This window comes from Hippocampus guttulatus, chromosome 9 (assembly GCF_054856545.1).
Source record: "Hippocampus guttulatus isolate MCC_2025c chromosome 9, RoL_Hgut_1.0, whole genome shotgun sequence".
NCBI classification, from domain to species: domain Eukaryota; kingdom Metazoa; phylum Chordata; class Actinopteri; order Syngnathiformes; family Syngnathidae; genus Hippocampus; species Hippocampus guttulatus.
This window is the reverse complement of record NC_141269.1, coordinates 11,989,798-12,009,386: the sequence shown is the minus strand read 5'-3', so window position 1 is coordinate 12,009,386 and position 19,589 is coordinate 11,989,798. Positions and strand designations below refer to the sequence as shown.

The window sequence follows — 19,589 nt, the reverse complement described above, 5'->3', positions numbered from 1 at the left end:
TTTTTATCCTCACAAGGAAAGATTTGTGTTCTGCTTGAGAACATCCAAATCCAGTTAAATCATACAAAAAGAAACAAAATATTACCGTCGGTTTGTCTTGTGCCACTTTCACTCAGCTTCTTTCAGTTTTTACCAAACACATTGTTGTCACTTCATCTCTTCTCAACCCAGACATGACAATGGATGAGGTGAGAGAATTTGAGCGGACAATCCAGGAAGCCACCAACCAGAAGATCGGGATGTTCCCCCCATCGATCTCCATTAGCGAGACCCCTCTGTCCTCCTGTTCCCTCACCGGCCCCGCCAGCGCCCCATCCACTCCCCTGTGCACCGATGCGCCCGATTCCCTCTCGGTCTCCAAGGACCGGCCCCGCAAAAAGTCAGCTCCAGAAACCCTGACTCTTCCTGAGCCATCTCCGAGCGGTGCGCAGCAGGGATCCGCTACCGTCCCACTTCCGTCTCTGAATCACCTTCAATCTTCTACGTCGCCTTCCTCCAGTTCCAATCTGGCTGAGATGGGAGAACAGTAGATGGACTTCTCTGAATGTCTTCCCCGCACTTATGGTCTGTTGCTTTTCCAGTATCTCATTCAATTTAGTCTAACCTCCAAATATTCAGACTCTTTCGGCATTCCCAATGAGAGCTTGTCAGGCTTTGAATATTAAAAAATAAGCCCTTGTGATTTTAGCGTATGTTTGCAGGTCGATTAAAGTTTTTTGTTTGTTTTTCCTTCAAACATGAAGACAACAAAACTGTCCCCATTCACACAGCACTATACTTGGCATGCCAAGACCGTACCATGCACGACTTGTCTTAAAGCGCATCTCACACCTCATTGGAGCTGTTATCAAGCTCATGATTTTGAGCGATACGTGCACATGCGTAATTATTCCGATGATCTACTCTTGTTGTTAAGAATGTAACAAATTAGCTTAGCAATTTTTCAGCGTTGATGATGTCATGTGAACAATGATCCGACAGTTTGAGACACAATTTTTACTCTTCGTAACGTTCTCAAAAGGATGGTGAAAACAACACAAATGGCTTTTTTTAGGTTTTAGTCGAAAACGGCCCTCTATAAGAAACTCCTTGGGCTCAAATCCTGATTTGTCTGACCTTTACTTCCACTTCAGAGGATTCATCATTATTTTGTTGAACGGAGCTCCTTTGCATTTGCCATTTCCTTTGTTTTCCTTACTTGGTATTAGAAGAAATTATACTAGTTTATATATTAGCCTTATACTAGTGCCACAGAGTCACTGGTTTCCTTTTGCATTTAGTCATAACACAAAGTGCAGTAGCATCAGAAAGGCTGCACAGTTATGTTTTTAGGGCCCTACGCTATCATCATTTCGTTTAATACGCAGAGAAAGGATGACAAGATCAGTGTTCATACCTCAGGTCTCCACTCTTCTACTTATAGATGTCACGTAACCTTCCTCTCCTTGCTTGTTGCCAAACAGCCACGTTTTATATTCCAACACAGCCTATACCTTCGAATACTGAACCCTCAGAATGTTTACAATCATTAAATTTGCCTATGCGTCGTAAAGCCATTAAGTACAGGCGATCTTGGCATGACAGGAGACCGTACCTGAACTCTTGGTCAGTATGTATGCTTGGACGGCTCATGTGGCACGCAGTGCTCCACAAAACTCTCGCTCTCATTACACGACAGGCTACTTCCTGGTTCAAGACAGTCCCGTTAACTCCTTTGTAGTGAGGAATGACAATAATCAATCAGTACCTTTATACAGTCTCACCAAGATTTAATGGGTCACTTGACCCGTCGCTCTATAAATTCTTTGGGAATCATTTTTGTATTTTTATTTATTTATATTTTTGCGAGGTTTGGGGGGGTTAATCCTCGCTAACTGTACAAGTCAAAATGATTGTTGTGAAAGAGGTCATTAAAACAACAATCGTTTGAGGCGGCTTTTGTACAGTACTGTAAATGTGAACCGACTTCATCAAATCACTTTGTCGTATTGCGTAGGGGGTGGGGGGACTGGAGGGCAGGTTCACTTCAAAGCTCTCTCTCAAGATGGGGGCATGTGCATCAAGCTTACTTGAGAATGTGCTTTCTTCGCAGAGCAGACACTTTAGCCTGCATTTAACTGCATCGGTGTCGTATGACGAGTGATTGAACGAAGAATCATTCTCTACTGCCATGTTACCAGTATATTGTCTCGACCCGATGAAAACTATATACAATATCCATTAGTAGGGGGAAAAAAAAACAAGAACATCTTTTCTCAATGAAATAAACTAAAAAATATGCAGATGCCGACTTTTCAATGAATAGAGACAGTATGAACATCAAACTGTATTATTTACAGGGAGTTATTGAATAGTTAAGACAAAGTGCTTCTATATGCTGCATGGAATGTTGCTAATTTATGTACCGGTATATCACAAGAAGTGTGTTTGTATATGCAGTTATCAGATTGCACGCCTCGATGCATTTGATGATGCAATTCTATCATTTTATATTAAAGACATTTTCAGTGAGATTGCCAGCATGTAAGAGAATATAAGACAACAAAATACAACTCGGTGCCTCTGCATGCCACAGCTGCATTGTCACACAGAACATGTAATCCAACATATATCAGCACTTAAATTCTATCACATTTCCATGGCCTTTATTGACCTCTTTTCTACCACAGTTTTTGAGAATGGCGAAGAGAATTTAGCAGGTAATCATACAAAGAAAACGTAATCACAATACCCATGAACTGGACAATTTTGTGCGAATGCATTTGCCTCACCGAACATGGTGCATATGCTAGGACACAGGATTTAGCCACCAAAGTCTGTTTTGCTGTTATTTGTGCAGTCCTCTTAGTATGAAATCCCACTCGAGTCCTGTGATCTCATCCGCACGTGGGCTACAGTGTCACAGGTAAACTGAGCTAGGCATCACGAGACATGCACTTAATGCCCCAAATGATTCGGACCTTACAAACGTTTGAAGTGAATTTGCATGTGTTGAAGATCTGCTGGCCGAAAATGGCACGTGAAAGTAGCAAATGACAAAGTGCGCTTGTCTCAGTGGTTTATTCCTTATGAAAGTAATTCACATCTCTCACAATTTTTCTGTCACGTTAATACAGAGCATTCTAATCAACTGCACATTTAGAACATTCCATATGCCTGGATTAAATCATGTTCTTAATGCAATGGCCTACAGGCTTTTTCCACTTTTTTATGTCGACTAAAAGATCACAAACATTTACGTTAGCTCAGTTTCTCCAGGGCGTAAATCATTTGAGGTTTGTTTGTATGTGTCAGGGCTAACATGTTATTCAATTTCCCTTTTTATGCCTCTCTCCATTGAGTTATTGGTTTTGCGATTGACATCCCATGCGCGTTTGGCACCCTCCATTTTTGTTGGAGAATGGAACAAGGTGTTCTATTGAGATCTTGTTATAGTGGCAACATGAGAGCCTTCTTGCTGTCTTACTTGGCATAAAATCTCTTTAATATTCTGTACAGTTTCTGACTTGCTTTTGTTGAACAAAAACAAACAAAATGGAATTTGTTTATCATTAACTGCAGCTTTTGTCTTAAATCATCTTATATAACTTTTGTAAAGAGTACACAGACAACTGGTATTTACCGCCTCTCGTCAGGGATACACTTGATCTTATCATGAGCTGTTACAGTTAAAAAAATAAAATAAAATTCAACCGATGTAAAATGGTCTGCTCTGTTTAAAAGAGTAACGTGAAATCTGTTGTTATTGATTAGTAGAGGAACTTCCTTACACTGAATGTGTTCAGAGATGCTTCACTGTTGTAACAAAGTCTTTAAATAGACAGAAGGGTCTTTTTGTCACGTGATGCGGTCGGCAGCTTCATGAACATGTCTGTATCGAAGAAGGAATCAGTGTTTTAAGATGAATGCCTTGTCTTAAGTTTCCATTGAGTGACGCTCCCGGTGGTCGTGGTGCACTTCGTATGATAGTAGCTGCTTTTTTTTTTAGTAAAAGGGTTTCTTTTTGGTGAGGTGATTTACTTTTTTACTTTTCAAGTTGTGCTCTGTAGTGAACCTTTTTTGTGGCTGAACTTGAAGGATTAAGTCATTTTAAAGGACCCAGCTTTTTTTTTCTGCTCCAATTTTGTTTTCATGCTTACCCTGACAATTGGGACCTGTCCCACAAACTAGAAGCTGTAAATGATTGAAGTACTGTGTATCCTTGTTCACTTCTGGTTTGTGCAGTATGCCCCCAAAATTGTTGATCGGATAGTTGCTGAGTTCTTCCACTTTGATAATTGTATCTGATATATTTCACCGGGTTCTTTAGTAGTTATTGTTTTACTATTCTGAGCAAGATAAATAATAATAATAATAATAATAAAAAAGCTATTTGATGCACAATTCTTTGTTCTGTCTTGACATTTGCATTCTGTTGCTTCAACTTAAATGAATATGGCAGCTGGCAGGCATTCCCAAATTCAAGGTTTGTTTTTCAGCTTTAATTAGTCTTGGTAGGCAACATAAAATGTATTATGTAATCAGAAGATTTTCTTTTTTTTTTTCTTCATCAGATTTACCACATTGTCACTTTTGCAGAAAAACAAAGATACTTTTATTTTATAAATGGTTCTGAAACCAGGGGTTCAGGGAACTGCACTTAGGACAGGCAGGGGAGGTAGAGGCTCCCCTCCTCTGCATGTGAAGAGTTAAAAGAAAAAAATCTATTTTAGCTCTCTGGTCTGGAGGTTTACCGGTACATTGATTTTCTTTTTCAATCCAACAATATCAAATGTTTCACCATTTAAACAGCTGAATTTTATATTTCCTGTTCAAATGTATGGCCAAGAAAGGAAGCGTCATCGGGCTTTTTGTGCTTCAAGAGACTACACACACATTAATCAATGCAGGAAGTTATTGGCCTGTTCCCTCAGACAAGAGGCATTGCTGTTTGGCTTCATGTCAGCAATATAAATGTGTTATGACACAGTGTTTTTATCACTCATACACTGAGCATGCTGACATTCAACAGTCTGTCTAATATATTAGATGAATGTGTGTGACATGGTAAGTCTTTGTGATTGGCGGATGGACAATGCACGGTGGAGCCCTGACAGCACAGTGCTGCTGCTGACAGGTGGCAGTGCTGAGCTCCATTGGCAGAATGCGTCAAAGAAGTATGGTGCTCTTCCCACACAAGATACCAGACCACGAGAGAAAGGGTTTCTTCAGATTCTTATTTTGCCAAAGAAGTTTCCATGAGGATAAGCGAATTAGAAAATGGATGGATGGTATTAAAGGCAATGTTAAAAATTCTGCTTCTCTTGTAAGCGTATGTAAAACGTCGATGGAGAGGGCCGCCAAATAAAACTCGCCTTGGGCACCACATTGACTCGGTCCCAGGGGTCTCCAATGCATAAAAAAACAAAATTATTCCAAAAAATATATATAACGATTGGATAATAAAAAAAAAAAGCGCTCACATGTGGTTTGGGAATGGATGTGTTAATTTATCATTGATTGATTCATTGACAACAGTAGAGGTGGCAACTGGAGTGGCAAAGCGTTCAGTGGAGGTGGCAGCCGCCACCCCTTTCCAATCCGTATATCCGCCAGCGCACTGAGGTACCTTTGTGAGGATTTGTGATGCTGCTTGCCATTTATAATGCTATATTCATATTTTGATTTGAAACTTATTTCCCATACAATCTCTAAATGGTCCACCCCCCCTCCCCACTCCAATCATCATCAACATCGTCATAACTTACCAGAGTTGTTAGTTCTAATGTGTCTTTTCATTCCATAATTCATGCGTTGGTTAAAGTTACACTTTCACAACTTGACTAGAACTACTGCTCTTACAATGTACTTTTACACACTAAATCAAAACACAATATCGGATCATTTGATTTCCTGATAGACAAACTAACTCAACTGTAACTGCATACACCTCTATCCATAAATAACTAGATACAAATGCTCAAAGTACCAGATATGTTTCTTCCAACTGATATACAGTGTTCCCACACCTTTCCACTGATTTGGGGGAGGGGGATACTCTGTTCTCTGTTATTTGCTGGAAAAAGAAAAAAAAAATCAACTCCCCTATCGGCTGTTTCGTGCTCAGACCAAAGCACTGTCTCGTTAAACATTGGTTTGCCGCCATCTTGTAGTACATTAGTGCATAAAAATTATATTGACGTGAGCTGAGGACCATCAAGTAGTGACTTAACACCATCTACGAGCAATTATAAGCCCTTTTACAGTATGCAAATCGTGTGGGAACACTGCAATTAGTTTCATCTCCAAAGTGCGATTGAGACAAGATTTATCCAGAGACAATGTGACGTGCGAAATGCGTGCCCTCCATTGCCTGTGAAAATGTTAGTTGCTGTCGTCAAAGGTGCAACTGTGGTGGATTCTCGGATAGCCTGGCCTATGCAAATGACCTCATTTCCGGCCTTGTCCATAGCAGACAGATGCACTCTACTTTCACAGCAGGAGGCCTGGTAGGAGGCCACGGTGATGTTCTCGCCCCCTGGCCTGACCACTGTGGTTGTGTTGAGGGTGCCGTTGCCTGCACGAATGGTGACGTTGTCGATGCCCACTCCATTGATGCTGTCACTCACATTGACCACAAACACCCACTGAGAGGAGTTGCAAGGCGATGAAGAGGATGGACAGGTGGATGTCCTGACCTCCTGGCACATCGGAGGGAGAACATCGCTCACCTGGATTACAGAAAGCGAATGAACAAGCTCAAGCGGGTGTGTCATAACAGTCTAGAAATACTGTACTGACCCTTTGTGCTAAAACTTCACTATGAGTGCCGTCCCAGTACCCTCATTTAAAAAGATAGTGAGGGATACTGTTATAATAGCTGCAACTTTTTAGCCTGTTATCAACCTTATTCGTCATATACAATTATGGTATGTATTATGTAAATACAGTATGTAACTGTATCCCCTTGTAGTTTGACTCAATGAACCCCACCTACCCCGTGAAGTTCTGCTCTTTCTTACAGTGGACTCTGCTAGATGTTCCCATCAGAGTCTCACAAAACATTTGGATCTGCCAGTTCAGGCTGGCGTTTTCCCCTACAATCGAAGCCAACAGTTGACAGCTCCGCCTCTCTCTTTACCGCCCTTTAATTGATTATTGAACTGCGGCCTAAAGTGTCCCTATTTTAAGCGCAGATGTGGACACCCTTATCTCTGAATATGGTGTTTGTTATGGCTAATCCGTGTCGAGCACCGTCTCCGGGAACTTCAAAAAGAGCGAGTACTCTGAACTACTCTTTGGTGCATAAGCGCAAACAACAGTCCGGAGGTATTTCCCCCACCCAAAGGCAGTAGGAGACTGTTGCGTCTATTTATCACTCTTTTTGTCCGTATCCAACTTGCTCTTGTCCCTTGAAGAGGTAGATGTACTTTTCACAATGACCGGTTGCTGTAACCACAGGAGGTTTTGAGGTTCCCTCACGAAAATATGCTCTTTCTCTGAGGCCTGTGGCCTGGTTGGCACACTTTCAGTTGTGTTGTACTGTTCTTATAACACCCTGTTTGTCTTTCAGTGGGCGGTGTTTTATTCAGTGTGTGTGGGTTGATGAAGCCTACTTTGTTTCCAATGAAACAGTCTGTAAAATCAACTTTAAAAGAGTTCCTCATCTTCATTATCGGGTGTTAAAATGTTTTTCGAAAGTCTTCAGTTGTTTGAATGCAATAGTTAATTTTTGTGCGACAAGTGCTATTGTGGTAGAATGTCTCACCCGGCCCATGCAAAGAGCCACATTTCCCACGTTGTCTAGAACAGACAGCTCCACTCTGTCTTCACAGCAGGAGGCCTGGTAGGAGACCTCGGTGATAATTTCGCCCCCTTCCCCCACCAAAGTTCTCGTACGAAGCATGCCTGTCCCTTCGCGGATAACGATGCTGTCAATTCCCGTCCCATCGACTCCGTCGGTCACTTGGACAACCCACATCCACTGAGAAGAGCCACAGCGTGACAAATCGGCTGGGCAATTGGCAAATTTACGGACCATCCGGCACACTGGCCTGGTAATATCATCCACCTGGAGACACACAAATGTAGAAGCATTAACAAAATGTAAATATCAGTGGTGAAATTGTTATTAGCAGATCTTGTGTCTCAAAATTGCAGTTTCATTTAAAATACTGTATGTATCTGTGATTGAGTCACACAATCAACAAGGAAAACCACTTAAAACATCTTTCTGACAACATTAAGGATTTTTCTTCCCGCAACCAGCTTATACGACACTGTTGATCAAAATCTGAAATAACCTTGATTACTCTTCTCATACCTCAGCACCAACTGAAAACCGAAGGACAGCAAAGTTGAGATCGGTCGCATCTTCATTTTCCGCCACAATCGTAAGCGTCATGTCAGTTCCCAATGTCACATTTGCAGGAGCGGTTAGGGTTACAGTGTCGTTGGCTTTCCCGCCGCTGTCTGCTTCTACGGTGATAGACATTGGCGATGACGAAATAAAGTTGCGGTTGTTGATAGCACGCATCGTGAATGTCCCGTTTGCAGTCTCGTCAGGGACTCCTCCGGTCATAATGGTGACAGTGAAAGGGATAGAGATGGTTGAGCCCGGTTCTATGTTGGTGATGTTGACTTGAGCCTGAAAAAGTGGGACAGCCATTTTAGAGTTTGTTCATAACTTACAGCTTTGATTTTTTTTAAATGTTTTTGTTTGTTTGGCTTAAAAGCTATCTATCATCCAAACCCTGGTGGGTATCGAGCAAATGGAGCAGTCGAAGACTGCTTGAAGAACTGTTCTGGGCCTTGTTGCAAATGCATTTCTTGTGACTGAATCCAATATTCATAAAACATGATTGAAATTTTGTTCAAGCTTGAGGGCAAAGGTGAGATCTGCTATCATTTGGTCGAGAATTGAAAAAGTTTAGGCTCACAATCACAGCGATGTTCGAAGTCCTGATTCGAGTGGGGGCCTGCCTTTGGAACATGCTTGGAGTTGACTGTGAGGATGAGTCCCTGCCCCCTCCTCTCAATCGAACCACAAAATCTCCTGCTGGAATTTCATTGAATGTCACCAAGAAGCCAGTTGCTCCTAATGACTGAGAGAAAGGACAAGAAAAATGAAAAAAAAAATGCAATTCTACCTGCAATTTTATGAGGGGTTAGATTTGAATTCGTCTTGCTCTGTCATCCAATCGTTTCCTAATCAGGAAAATTGTTGGCATCACAAAACATTTATTCGTGGAGAGACTATATTTTAGGTTTTACCGATTACCTAACACAATATCCAATGTCATACCACTTGAAGCAGAAGTCAAAGTTAAAACAGCTAATTGGATTGATGATGAATCCTCGAGGAAATATTGTCAATTCTCAAGGTTGGTTATGGAAAGTTGAGTTGAATCAGTCAATCTTCAAACAACCATCACATTTTCTGAGATAACTGCTCTAAGTTGGGGCAAAATATTTCTGGGTTTGTTATTTGGTGTTTGAGGCTTAGCCTTTGGTCTATTCTCTTTTTAATGAATATATCCAACATGCCTGCAATATTCCGTTGACCGCTGTTGAGCCCGAGCTGTCATACAGTGTGACCTCTGTTACATTTACACTGTCACTTCCTGTTGCTGTGACAAAGATAGTGGCATTACCCCCTAAAAGTTTGCACAAGAGAGACAAATGTCATTTTTTTTCCAGTGAAAACGGCACATGATCAAAATGAATCCGAGACATGACTCAGCTCGATGCTGATCCCGGATTTTGAAGGAAAAAAAGTGTGGCTCCATGCATAGGAAGTAAAAGCATTTGTATTCTCACTCGTGGGGACAGTCATCTACTTTGCACAAGAGCTACTTTCATGCATCTACAATATTCTGAGTTGCAAGTACAAGTAAAGTACACTGTCGAACCCCATGAATGTGGACATGGATAGATAATAACAAGGTGTGTGATTTTGCAATCGAAGACGATGTTTGACCTGTAAGAGGACGTGCCTCCTTCAGAAAGAAGTCTGCAACGGGTGCTTCACTTTCTTCCACATGGTAGTAAATAAAGTTCACTGGACTTTGACCTGATGTCAACGTTGGTAAAACAAATATTTTCAATTTTCAACACATCTTTGTAAGAGACCATTTATGTTCCATCCTTTGACTGACCTGTAACCTTAACTGAGTAGTGATCATTAGAGTCAATACGGATTTCCCACAGTCCTGTTTCATTGATATCGTTGAGCCTCAATCGTCGTAGATTACCCGTCGAGGTCGAAGACGCCAGAGAGCCACTGGACTCACCAGAATTCTGAGATACTCCTGCAAAGGTAGGAAAGGGATGCTCAAGATGCACAAACGGTTGGTGATTTCCCAGCTGATGTTTAGTCAATTGGAAAAGTTGGACTAGACTAGCCATCATACCTGTGGAGCTGGTCAGAATAAAAGTGAGAGATGATTTCCCCGTGATGGAGATAATTATGTTCCTTAGCGAGCTATCAAGGGTAAATGAGAATGTTTCGGGCTGGCTGCTCATTTCTTGAAAAACTGTCACCTGAAAAACATGGGGCATATATACAGTATATTTTCTGTATCTACTTTGTAGACGTGTTTTTCCTCGTTCCTTTTATTACCGTTGCACTGTCTGTGGAATCCTCTATAACATTTGTAACCATGGGGAGATCTCGCTTGCTGACCTCAATGGTCTGACCACCAGATGCTCTGGCAAGGTCACGGTAAAGCTGAGCACCTTCTTGGGTCACCACTCTTTTGCGCCGACTGGATAGTATTTCTGTCAGCAAGAATGTTACCTGAAAATGCCAGCAAACACACACCGAGTGAAGAGTTGAAGTTATAATTGGAGTTTTGTGAGTTTTAATTAACCACTACTGTATATCATCGAATTACAAGTCGGGCCGGTGTACCACTAGATCGTCAACGACGTTGCAGTTCAAACAATTAGTCAATGATTTTGAAAGCATGATCATGCTCTAATTTGCCGTAATACATACTGTCAAAGTGCTGGGAAGCTGGGTTACAATTTATGCGGGAAAAGGATTTCAAAAGTCTTACCACAGACTTGGTGCTCTCAATAAGAGCAGTGATGGTGCTCTTTAAATGAACGTCTTTTGCTGATGCATCAGTGAAGACAAATATTTCAGTTGAGGATGGAGCCGTGGTAAGTGCAAGCTGTGAGCAAAAAACAAAACAAAAAACAGTACATTGCAAAATAACAAGTGTTCAAATTTCAACTGACTTGAATAAAAAGCCAATTAATTTAGATGGAATCTGATTATGCATTTCGTTTCCAAATTAGAAATTTATACTCGTATAACAAGAGACACCTGCAGTCCAGACAAGCTCATCTCGGGGTTGTCACCTCCTCCATTAGGAGTCAGTTTATTGAGCCCTTCTTTCATTGTGTCTGCATCGGTTGTCATGAGTGGAGGTCCAACATCTGCAAAGAGTGATACATTTGCCAGATCAATATTCAGTATTTTTTTATTGTAGCTTTTGTTTCATGGTTGGTACAACACAGCAACATGCAATAGCCTCTTGGAGAAACAGCAGTCAAAGTTTCTTCGAACTTCTGTAACACAACCCAATTTAAACATTTCTTCTGTTCAACACAAACTTTTTATACCTGCCCTTAAAAAATAGATGCGCAGTCATTCAATTTTTTATGTGATCAACATCAGGGCTCGGAATCTCTCAAAAACTTTCTCTTTGGTCATCATTCTTTTGGGATTTTTCTTGAAGCATCTTTTGTTTTGGTTCATTTTCCAATTTGGATCTTTCTTTCTTTCTTTCTGTCTTTTTTCTTTAATTCAGTGTTGGGGGCTGGCTTTTTCCAGAAACATGCATACTGTCAATGTTTATGTCTGCTGTTTCAAAAGAAGTTGTCCTCCCCCAGAAATTAGGCAACGCAAGGCAACTTTATTTAGACAGCTGACAAATATGACAGTGATGAATCATTTCAATATATTTTTTGATGATGAAGAACAGAAGATCCTCTTTTTTGTCAAATATACCGTAAATGCATTCACAAAATTTGACCTCTGCATTTGAGCCAATGGGTGTCAAACCTTTTTTTGTCATGTTTGGAATTACGTCTTCCCTCGGAGGGCCGTTACGACAGTGAAACCAAATAAATGTTTAATCGTCACATCGTATTATAACTTGCACACACAAAAACAAAAACAAAAAAAGATAGATTTTTAGTTTTCTATTACTAGTCAACTACTGGATATGTTTATTTGTTCAATTATGATAGTAAGTGTAAACCAAGTCACAAAATTATTGCAAAATGTCACTGTTATTTCTTACGTATGACAAATTGAGATTTCGGTACAGATTTAAGCAAGGATCATGAAAGTTGACACAAATGATTTTCTTTCGTGGGCCACATCAAATGACGTGGCAGACCGGATCTGGCCCCCAGGCCTTCACTTTTTTGTGCATTAGAGCGACAACACACTGTTAGCGGCACCCATTGGAGAGGGGGCTGCAATTTGGGGTATTGGTGCCTTGCTCAAGGACACCACAGCCGTATGTCCGCGAGTTCTTGAAGCGGGATCCACCTGCTGGCAGCTGACGATTATAACTGCTTGTCTACGCCTTCCCTGTTGCCGTTGTCAGATATGGCTTACTCACAGACTTCCTGTGCGTGTTTTTGTAGTGGCAAGCCCCCTCACCCCAATCCCCTGTCGGTCGATGCGCAGCCCTCTACCCCCCTGGTCTTGGTAGCACTCGCTGACCTCGCTCTGGCACCCTAAACCTCTTTTCCTAGAATCACCCCTGGAACACCCCCTACCTGGATCATTGAAAGGAACCAATATGTAGGCCGACGGCTCTAGCAGGGTTCCATTTCTGCGGTCGATGAGTTCAAAAGTGAATCTCCTGGCTTCGTTTATTTCTGCACCCATACTGCGTGTGGTGTCGATGACAAAACACAGCGCAGAGGAGTGGGAGAGGCCCATCAGTCTGCAGGAATACGAGGAAAACGTGATTATCATTACAGAGATAAGAACTTTATATACTTTGCTCAAAGCAATGCAAAGAAGAATACGCCAGATACACAAGCACAGCATTACGTTGTATCCATCCACCCATTTATTTGGAACCGGGTCGCAGAGGCAGCAGCCAAAAGAAACAGGCTGCTGACTCTCTTCCAGGATAGAGTGCCACCAGAAGAGCCTTCTCTGGCTGAGGAACAGATTTGGAGATTCAGAATCTCCTCTCAGCTGTTTCACATACTGTTCCACTCCAGGAACACAGAGATGTGCAAAGTGGCGTATCCGCCTGAGCAGTTACTCTCCCAACAAAATGATCAGAAGCAGAGGTGTAATCAACAAAAACAAAAAAAAATCTTTCGTCTTTTTCATCTTTTTGAAGGGCCATCAAACCGTTCTTTGGGGCATCCAGTTGATGGCAAATTTCTTCTGGCCGCCCCCACTCCCATTAATGAAATTATATCATGGGGCACCCGTATTACAAAAGGGGATATCCAGCCTACCACATTGCGAATACACAGTATGTCAACGGTAAATTTCAAAGTCTCTCTCCAATAAAAAGACAGTTCAATACGTATCTCGCTATATACACCGAACAAAAATTACAAATACAAAAATCTTGATATGCCACACCAGTGAGGTCGGATGGATGATCTTGACAAAGGGGAAATGTTCACTAACAAAGATTTGTGAACGATATTTAATGGAAATGACCTTTTGTGTTTGCAGGAAAACCTTTTAGAACTTTGAGTCCAGCTCTTGAAAAACAAGAGCAAAACAACAAAAGTCTCACATTTATATTTTTCTTCAGTGGAACGATTAAAGTGGAACGATTCAATTTGATGCACTCGCATCATTTATATCAAAACCGATGTTCTGATTCAAATCACAACCCAAATTTCTATGCATGCTAACCCCCACCAAGTCTGTTACAGTCATGGTGAAAACAGTGAAATCATTAACTAAGGCCAAGACACAGCACCCTTATTTCCTCATTCCATGAGGGGAAAAAAACATAGCCACTTTCCACCTTGCCTTCTGCCATATTTTTAAGCATTGTGACATGCATTTTGTTTCATTGTTTTCTTCTTCACCCCATGAGATGCGCCCTGTTTTTTTTTTTGACGGTTCACCTCGTCTCATTCCATTCTTCAGCTCTGTGTATTGCTTTGTGTGTCAGATGGAAGAAGCCAAAGAATAATTCCTGGGCTCAAATTTTTTAAATACGGAAGTAAAAACAACAACGACGTTTCAAACACTGAAAGCACGTTTCGATCATGGTTTCTTGAATTTCTCCCTGTTTTCTTAAATGCCTTTATTCTGATCAACAGATCACCATCAGTTGTCCTTGGAACCTTTCCCTTACCGTAGAAAGTTCTTGTCTCCTCCAGCTAATCTGATGTCCTCCAGAAGTTGCATTGTAGCATTCACAGCCAAATTGGCTGCTTGAAAGTGAAGTGAGCCATGCCTAGATTTAACGTGCTCCTTATTGATGCCTCCCACTGGGTCACGTAAACTCGTCAGGTCGAAATCACCTCCATGGCTGCATTTACCTCAGAAGAAAAAGACACAACAAAATTGTATGCCAGTCAACCTTTTCAAGGTTAAAACCATCCCACATTCAACTAGTTTGCGATGAGCGGCATGAAACCGGATACACTCGGGATTGCTTTCACCGAAAAAAGTTGAATTGAATTCATCTTGCGTCTTCTGTTTTGGGAGTGCCAAGCCATACGTTAAAAGCAAAATTATGCATGATGAGCTCTCAGGATGACATCGGTGAAACAAAACATGGTTTTTATGTGGTTGCTCGTGAAAATTCATCCCTCTTATGACACTCAGTAGTATCTTTGTTGTTGCCAACAGCGCTCGAAATATGTCGGTGTGAACAAGCAATTTTGCACCTTCATTTTGGGATCTTTGTAAAAGATCCCAATCTTAAATCAGGTGCATAACGCCCTGCATCAAACAGTCTGTGAGAGTAAACACGCAATTTAGGGTCCACTCTTTGGGATCTTAGTCAATCAGGCCCTCTTTTTCGATTGGTTTGCTATTTTATTTACAGTAAATATATTGATGATTAACCATGAAAGAAAGACTCTGCACGCAGTTCCTCACAGTTAGTTACCTCGTGGCTTTTCTGAGGAGAAGGGGCTGAAGTAGCCTGAGGTGATACGCTTCAGGAGTAGCACATTAGACACAAGGTTGTCATCACAGTTGTCTCCATTACAGTTTCTACAGGTGGGCATTATTGGCCCTGCAAACAAATGAAGCAAATGTGAGAAAAATCACACCCTAAAATGATATAAATCAGTTCTGAATGGCCCTAATGTACATTTAGATGCTGTCAGTTTGATTTTCCAACCATCGTGAGGCAAGTTGCTAACAGTAACTCAGCCCATAATGATGATGTTTCAAAACTTTTTTTAAAAATAATATTTTAATTATGTTAAGCATCCTTGGGTTTCATGAAAGACACTGCAATAATAATAAAAATAATAATGCACTCCTTAAAAGTAATATTATTATTGTTGCATGTATGTGACTTGCAAATTTGTAATGGATATAAGGCCTGCAATATTTTTTTTCCTAAATCTCCCAACTGTGAGGGCACTGACTTAGGCAAAACACAAAATATGGACATTGACAATTTAGTGAAATCCCCTTCTGTGTCGGAATGTAAAAGTTCAATTACAATAATAATAATACATTCCACGGCTACATTTATAGGGTGTCATGTTTTACAAGGAGCTACCTGACGCAGCATAACAAGCAGGGCAACATTTTCTTTTTTTAAATAAATCAGGTTAGGACATTTCAGAGAGAGAGAGAGAGAGAGAGAGATGGCATGGTGTTTATTTGGTTTTATTTAATGATTGAGAGCAAACAAACAACAGTAATCACTGAATGGGAAAATATTTTTTTAAATGCAAAATAACTAAGTAATAACGAATCTTTAATAATCATTCTTAAAATATTCAGTATAGTGACAGCCCGAATATATATTTATGTTTAGGACATAATATATATCATGGAATAGTATAAATTTAGACATTGTTGTGTCACTTCAATGCCTCCGTAGTTGTAGCACGCTATGCAGCCTCAAAGGCCTCTCTTTTACCGGAGATTTTTGTTGCCTTATGTGCCGAGAATGAAAGAGACCACAGTGCTATCTACGCTCTTGGGGATGGTTACGGTTATACCGCTCTTCGCTGCTGTGGTGGACAGGATGCCCATGAATGTGAAGAAATCCAGTTTCCTACCTGCCAGATTCTCAAGGGGTTGGTCAGGTTCAATCAAAACTTTGTAAGGTGCCGTGTTTCCCAACTCCACCCAGTTGCTGTGGCTGTAGAAGTCCTTGGAGGATACAATGATATAATACATGCACACACACTTCACATTGCTTGTTGATACGATCTCACTTCCAAAATGACACCACTTCAGAATTCACCAATATCAACAAGATTATATTGCAACACACCTGGAGAGTGTGAAATATATATCCAAGGAACAACCGCCCTGTCATGAAGTTATCCGTTCTCACATTGGCCTTCACATTAAACACACCTTAGGAGTACAGAATACAACAGGAGGAGAGTGAGTTAGAGGTGAACTTTCTCTTTCTGTTGTATGTGCTTCTGTTAATTCCTGTTATTCTCAACAGCAATGTTCACACAAAACCAAACAAGAATGAAGGTTGGTCTACCGTCCCAATTGAAGCAATTCTATTCAGAATGAATGTGAAAGTAGCACCATCTGCTGGATACGGTGGAGCATTGCTGTACTTGCAAATGCAAAGTTATGCGCATTGTAGCATTGACTATAGACTCCTCTCCAGCTAAATTAGAATCAGTTTCTCTTCTTCAGTTACAGGGAACAATCTAAGGCGTGCACGTATGCCAGTCTCCATTTCTATGTTTGGTATGTGGTAAGAAGACAGGAAGTACCTTGTGTGATTATGTTCCGTCCTTCCCGGAATGCCTCGTTATCAAAATGGCGCGCTGCAATGAGTAAAAAGTCTGAATCCACGAGTCCATTACGGAAGTGAATATTCCAAAGGGATTCGGTGAACAAGTGACTGGACAGCATTAAGCCTGAAGTATCTGAGGAGTAGGACGAGCACGCCTCATGAACTTGTTCAATTGTTAGTTTGTCATCAATCTGGAAAAAAAAGACACAACAGTGTAAATCACAGGTAGCAAACTCAAGGCCCGGGGGCCAGATCCGGCCCGCCAAATCATTTTGTGTGTCAACTTGTTAAAATCTGTACCGAAATGTCAAACTATCATAACAATGTAATACATGTGTAATAAATAACGTTGAGATTTTGCAATAATTTTGATACCCTGTTTACACTCACTTGAACAATAATTGAACAAACTATTAGAATTTACTTGACTTATTTCAAAACTAGTAAGCTATTCATTTGTTGTGTACAAGTAATAATTTGGTGGTTTCATTGCCATAACGGCCCTCCGAGGGAAAACGCAACTCCAAATTGGCCCGCAACTAAAATGAGTTTGACACCCCTGGTGTAAATGGTAAAGTTTTGATGACCAACTGAAATTTGAGTTAACGTCTGTGTTATTGTTTAGATTTTCATATTTCACAGTGACAGTGGTTTAACCCTGAACTGTCAGTGCCTTTTTTTAAAAATATGGTTTAGTTGGTAAAGTGAATGAACAATTGGGACAAATTTGTCTCATTATGGATTTTCTTTATCCTGTGATGTGGGGTTTGACAAGAATCATTTTACCTCTGTAACAGTTACATTTTTAGCGGAGGGAAAAGTTACGGAACCACTGTGTAAATTTAATTTCCAAAACTAACACCTTCAAAAACATTACCCCGCCTACTGTCCGATGACAGCTGGGATAGGCTCCAGCTCGCCCATCCAATGGATGGATGGGCGAATGAATATCCTCTTAGAGTGTGAACTTTTCTGGCTTGCTCAGTTATTGGCTCAGCTGTACAAAGCAACATGGTCTATGTAGTTCACAATTTATGGCTGGAGCAGGCAGAAAGTTGTTTTTGATAGAGATGTGCTGCTTTTATAATCTGAAAATTTCATTTAATACTGTGGCAATTTTAATATCACAATATCATCATTATTGTTATCCCAAGCTATTGCCTCAACCTAGTTTGCAAGATCCAAACTATCACACCCTGGTTCCAAAGCCCAATGGATGAAGTTAGCACATTTTCGAAACAATTCTGAACTTCAAGATGTATGGCATCTAATTGCGATACTTGCATGCACAAGTGCTATCGTACACTCAGACTGAAGTCCCGTTTCTCTGCAGCAGCAAGATATCGGCAGACCTCGGCCGTCTTTTGGAGAATTGCCCTTTCAGTAATGTCACGGTGAGTCATGGAGATACTATCTGGCACTGAGAATGGTTTGAAGCTTTGAGTGAGGCTTGTGAAGGTGAGGACCACCAGCAGCAGGAATGAGCACATATTCCTCATGATGACGATGATGATGATGATGATGATGATGATGATGACGGAAGATGAGTAGAAACTGAAATTACAATGGAAACGTTCTTGAAATGTCACTATTATGCACAAGCTATTGAAACTATTATTTACAGCATGCCAGCTCACTGCATTTAACTAACAACACTACAGGTCCATAAGTGAACCAGGTGTTACCAAGTAAAATAAAGAGATTGGAAATACATTAGCGGGTGAACTGAAAACAGCGAGACAGAACCCCCCCCCCCCCCCCCCCCCCCCACATTTTTGAAAACAAAGCAGTGACTGGACAAATAAAAATACACAACTAAGCATATTTCCTGTGTTCGCTGATAACACTAACATTGAACGACTGTTGAGGGGCAATTCCATTTTATAGACCCAAAATGTAAATTGGCATACTCACTTCAATACTCATTGAAAAAAGTGCAGTCCGATTTTGAACCGCTTCAGCCTCCCCATGACAACATTCCAAACGTCCCAGGTAGATAGCACGATGTGTGTTTCCTCGTTATCTCCCAAGTCCCCTTGTGAGCATTTGGCTGGGTACTCTCCTCACTTTCTCTTTGACGATTTGAATGGCGATTGAGCGGCGAGAGACAAAATGAAACAACCTGACACAACGACACACCCTTACGCATTTAATTTTTATGACACATTCCTGTAGATGGCCATAACACAATGCTGTAATTGTATAATTAGGTACTTATTTTTAGAATAATTGCAAGCACAGAAAGTGAAACCTTGAAAGACAGGGTGTGGTTCATTACTTTGTGAACAGTGTGTTGTGAACACTCAACTGTTTAAGAACATATACCGACAATTCAGAGAATCCAGAGGCCGAAAACCAACATTGCCTGTTACTCCATTCACCCTATAGCAGCATGATCCTCAGTTTTGCCAAAGACATCACCTCTGTAGGATTGATCAATGACAACAAGGCATAAGCCGAATGGGAGGGAGCTCAGCATGTGAGACGACAGTGTGACACCAACAGCCAAGGAGCCAGAGAGGGTGGAGAGCTTTGATTTTATTGGGGTCATATCTTAGCCGACCTTACCTGGTCTACAAACATCTCTCGTCAGGTGGGCAAAGCCCAACAGACACTTTACTGTTGTACAGTGGGGTAGCC

At 41.0% G+C, this 19,589-nt stretch overlaps 2 protein-coding genes across 3 annotated transcripts in view; one reads left to right on the top strand and one right to left on the bottom strand.

Moving 5' to 3' along the window:
* Nucleotides 1-4,383, top strand: part of LOC147200344 (cytoplasmic phosphatidylinositol transfer protein 1-like) — a 51,946-nt gene extending 47,563 nt beyond the window's left edge. Inside the window, exon 9 of the mRNA XM_086119662.1 lies at nt 172-4,383. Within this exon, the coding sequence (XP_085975788.1) occupies nt 172-530 (359 nt within the window). The 3' untranslated portion in view covers nt 531-4,383. The remainder of the gene's footprint in view (nt 1-171) is intronic.
* On the bottom strand, nt 3,046-19,011 carry LOC147200343 (von Willebrand factor A domain-containing protein 7-like). 2 transcript variants are annotated; one of them, XM_086119660.1, is made up of 19 exons: nt 18,864-19,011; nt 18,254-18,503; nt 16,927-17,140; nt 16,461-16,546; nt 16,243-16,336; nt 15,108-15,236; nt 14,346-14,532; nt 12,781-12,950; nt 11,312-11,424; nt 11,040-11,156; nt 10,601-10,777; nt 10,392-10,521; nt 10,137-10,289; nt 9,959-10,051; nt 9,526-9,635; nt 8,919-9,083; nt 8,303-8,626; nt 7,748-8,050; nt 3,046-6,710 (listed from the first exon to the last, which is right to left on the bottom strand). In XM_086119660.1, the coding sequence occupies exons 2-19, from the start codon at nt 18,446-18,448 to the stop codon at nt 6,279-6,281; spliced, it is 3,192 nt and encodes a 1,063-aa protein (XP_085975786.1). In that variant the 5' UTR covers nt 18,449-18,503; nt 18,864-19,011; the 3' UTR covers nt 3,046-6,278. The 2 variants fall into 2 exon arrangements, with proteins under 2 accessions (XP_085975786.1, XP_085975787.1); XM_086119661.1 differs by lacking the exons at nt 16,927-17,140; nt 18,254-18,503; nt 18,864-19,011 and having other exon boundaries at nt 16,243-16,325; nt 16,461-16,516.
* Between the last annotated feature and the right edge of the window lie 578 nt (nt 19,012-19,589).